General features: G+C 40.4%; 1 protein-coding gene across 1 annotated transcript in view; it reads right to left on the bottom strand.

Annotated features, from left to right (window-relative positions):
- Positions 1 to 3,760, bottom strand: part of LOC116079799 (coiled-coil domain-containing protein 170-like) — a 49,253-nt gene extending 45,493 nt beyond the window's left edge. The window contains exons 1-2 of the mRNA XM_031355846.1: positions 3,641 to 3,760; positions 1,930 to 2,280 (exon numbers count right to left, since the gene is read on the bottom strand). Of these exons, the coding sequence (XP_031211706.1) occupies positions 1,930 to 2,067 (138 nt within the window). The 5' untranslated portion in view covers positions 2,068 to 2,280; positions 3,641 to 3,760. The remainder of the gene's footprint in view (positions 1 to 1,929; positions 2,281 to 3,640) is intronic.
- Positions 3,761 to 4,442: the final 682 nt, after the last annotated feature.

Here is a 4,442-nt window from a genome sequence, read left to right on the forward strand (position 1 = left end):
GAGATAGGATTTCTCTGTATAGCTCTGGATGTCCTGGAACTCACTTTGTAGACCAGGTTACCCTTAAACTCAGAGATCTGCCTGCCTCTGCCTCCTAGGTGCTGGGATTAAAGGCATGTGCCATCATGCCCTGCTGAAGTTTCTTTTTTTTTAAAAGGACACCCATTAAGAACAGAAAAAGAAGTTTAAAAATTACAAAAATTTAGTACTCAAGAATTCAAACAACTTATAAAGATTTGAGTTAACTGCTAAATATGTATATGTTAATATAATAAAACTGTTGTTTGATAATTTCATACATGCATAAAATGTGTTTTGATCAAATCCACCCCAATAATAAAAGGTTTATAGCTGCAAAAATAATGCCATGTATTGTATAATTTCTAAGTAAATAGAAAAGGGGGAAGGCATGCAAAAAAATAAAACAAGTACCACACACACACACACACATACACACACACACACACACACACACACACACACACACACACACAGAGTCAGTTTCTCGTGCTGAAATGGGGTGTAGTAAACAGACTACATGTAGTAATATTGTAGAAATGTGGCCAAATATTTTTTTTTGAAACAGTCTCTTGTATCCCAGGCTTGCATCAAAATCTATATGTAGCCAAGAATGACCTTGATATCTTGCACATCGGGTATTTACATTACAATTTAAAACTGTTACAAAATTACAGCTATGAAGTAGCAACTAAAATCACTACATGGTTGGGGGGGGTGTCACCATAACAGGAGGAAGGGAAGGTATTAAAGGGAAGGTTGAGAACCACTGCTTTAGTGGTAATAAGACAAAGAGTTGGATAGATATTTCTGGTGCTCTTAAAATGTCAATAGAGGGGCCATCTTTTGCTCCAAGAAGATATACATTAAGGTCATGAAAGAAGTCAGTAAACCCACAGTAGTGTAGTGCACTAGAGGGAGTTGGACCACCTGCTTTGCTAACTAAATCACCAAGGCTGCTCCTTACTGGGTTTCCCCATCTACAAAATAGTAAGATCAGAGACCCTCTGCTGGGCTGCTCTCTTTCTGACCAGGAGTAATGGGCACTATTTTAAAAATGTAAGTGGAAGAGTACTGGTATGATGGCCTATCTGTAACCCTAGCACTAGGGAAACTGAGGCAGAAGGATATAAAGTGTAAGGCTTGACTGACTACATAGTGTCAGGCCAGTCATGTATACAGTCTCAAAAAAAAAAAAAAAAAAATCAGAGAGCTAGGTATGGTGGCTGACATCTGCAATACCAGAACTCTGGAGGCTGATGTAGGAAGAGACATAAATGTGAGTCTAGCCTGGGCTGTAGGGTGAGATGATGTCTCAAAAAGCAAACAAAAATATGGGATATCATTTAGCTTCTTTTTTCTTTCTTTCTTTTTTTTTTTTTTTTTTTTAAGATTTCTTTATGCATTCTATGTATGTGCTTACACTGTCGCTCTCTTCAGACGCACCAGAAGAGGGCATCAGATCTCATGACAGATGTTTGTGAGCCACCATGTGGTTGCTGAGAATTGAACTCTGGACCTCTGGAAAAGCGGTCAGTGCTCTTAACCACTGAGCCATCTCTCTAGCCCCTCTCCCTTTTAAACATTTTTTTTCTGTGTATGATTGAGTGTGTGCCCCAACTTGCATATGGTAGTCAGAGAACAACTTTCGGACTTGGTTCTCTCTGTCTACCTTATGGATCCCAGGAATCAAACTCAGATCATCAGGCTTTTGCAACGAACACCTTTACCAGCTGAACTCTGTCAATAGACCACTGAATTTATCTTTTGCATCATTCTCTAGCAAAGAAGTGCTAAGTACACCAGCAAATGGGCAGAGGCAAACTTTCCCTTTCTTAGACTATCTCTCAATGGTACACAAACAAAACCTTACTTCTAAACATGGAGACAAAATACCAGAGTCCAACTCACCACTGGGACATTTTCCAGAGTCGATAGATGTGATAGGTGTCTGGCTTCTGGCGGCTTAGCCTCACAGGCCTCTTTGGTTTGGCTATTAGCAAGCCTTCCTGGATCTGAGTGACTTACAGGTTGGAGTGGCCATGACATGTTGGAGGCACAGGAAGCATACAACAGATCCACCACTGGTGACCCACAGTGCCTCTATGGGAAGTTTCTTTATAGCACTCAGGAAGAGAGGTAGAGGTCTCTCAGGGCCAACAGCAAAGACTTCCAGAAAGTTCTAGGAGTGTCTCCAGTGCTTAGGCCTCAGAAGGAGCTGCCTGCTGGATTTGTTTCTTGGAGACAATGTGGACCCAGTTTCTAAAAAGAGTGTAAAATAGTTGAAATGTCATTATATCATACATTTAAATTTTAATTATATATGTGTATATGTATAAATGACCTGTTAATTTCTCTCATTTTACATTTTTCAACTATCATAAATACTAACTATAGTACTTGAGAAACAACCAAACCACAAAAATTCAAATGTAAATTGATAATATGCACATACTAGTTTATAGAACTCTTTATGCCCCAAAAGAAAGTATAAACTTTCCTTTCAATGTTAAGGGTCAAAACCAAGGCCCTTGCCAGGCAGTGATGGTTGCACACCTTTAATCCCAGCATTTGGGAGGCAGAGGCAGGCAGATTTCTGAGTTCGAGGCCAGCCTGGTCTACAGAGTGAGTTCCAGGACATCCAGAACTACATAGAGAAACCCTGTCTCAAAACAAACAAACAAACAAAAAAAAACCCAAGACCCCTTAGTGTCCTAGTGTTACTGGAGGCATGGGTCTGGGCTAAGTGTTTCCAGGTTCTCTTTTTAAATATGTATTGTATCTATATGTTTCTATGTGTGTGCCTGAGTGTCTGTGTATGTGCATGAGCCCTCGGTGATCAGAACGGGGTACTGCATCTCCTGGAACTGGAATCATCAGTAGTTGCAAACAGCCATGTGTATGCTGAGACTCAAGCCTGGGTCTTAGCTTAGAGAAGTCAGTGTCCTTTATCACTGAGCCATCTCTCCAGGCCCCAGGTTCCCAGGTTCTTGGTGCCTTACTCAAAGCACTGAAGTAAGCACACGTGGATTCACAAAGAAGCAAGGAGCATGTTCTAAGCAGATATCTAAGCGATAGCACAGATCAGAATACACTAGAGCAGCAGAGCCCTCAAGGAAGGGTATTCAGGGGCCCTGATTATCATTTAGGGTTTCCTTTTATGGAGGTTCAAGAGAAGAGAGGACAATGAGAGGGACATCCAGCTAAGGCTGCTTGCCACCACATCCCTAAAACCCGAATTTTGATCCCTAGGACTCACCTGGCAGGAGAGAACTGAAAGTTGTCCTCTGACCTTTGTATGGTGTATGTACTTATGTGTACGTGTACACGTGTGCACGTGTGAGCGCGCACACGCGCATGCGCACACACACACACACACTCATACACCCACCTCTGACCACCATTGCACACCACGGTCGGTCGGTAAGTACACATGAACACATACGAAATTAAAAGTCTTTAAATGGATGCTGAGTTCTATCTGACATGATTTACGGTTACAGCTTACTTTCTACAACTCTGAAAAATCCCACCTTCACAATCTGTGTGTCTTACTTTCTTACACATAAGATACAGCTTACTATGGTTCAACTCGTGAAAGAACAAAACATTTTTCTTTTACCATAACACGATCAAGAGAAAATCCCAAATCCAAGATCAATTCCCAGGAGACCCCCCTGGTGAGTGGGCATCCTGTACAATTCACCAATAGAATGTTTGCACGTCACGGAAACCGTTGCTAAGTGAACACATCACAGACAGCAGGGAAGGCAGAGACATCTCAAGGTGGCAGACTGTGGTAATTTCCCTAACCGAGGAAGTAAAAGCATGAAGTACTTTTCACCAGATATTAGTGAACATTGAACAACAACCGCAAGCAAACAAAAATGTCTAAGGAAGTGAGCCTACCCAAGTGGACAAACACTATCAAACATGAAAATCCTGTTTGGAGGCTTTTGTGAAGTTCTTAAGATGGATAAATGATTACACGCTGATGTATGTGAGTGTGTGTGTGTATTACATCTATATCTATATTTATATAGAACTTCTGATCCCTAAGAGGATAGAAACGGTGATGGTGATTCCATCTATTATTTCTAAGGAAAAGATGACATCTCAAAAACCAAAAATTTTATTGTAGGAAAATACATTTGTAGCATAGAAGGTTTGTCCATAGTGTATATATATATATGTATATATATATATACATATATATATACACACATATATATAGTCTTGATGCCAAACTAGCCAAGAATACACTTTAGCCTGACCTTACTCCCAGGGTTTGAACCTACACATAAATTTTTTTGAAACTATAAGGCCATTCAAATATAAATTTAGGGCTGAAAAGGACTATCTTTAGTTATGCACAATAAAAACTAAGCAGAAAAAGCCAGGCGGTGGTGGCACAGACCTTTAAT

Source organism: Mastomys coucha, unplaced genomic scaffold, assembly GCF_008632895.1.
Source record: "Mastomys coucha isolate ucsf_1 unplaced genomic scaffold, UCSF_Mcou_1 pScaffold6, whole genome shotgun sequence".
Lineage (NCBI taxonomy): Eukaryota > Metazoa > Chordata > Mammalia > Rodentia > Muridae > Mastomys > Mastomys coucha.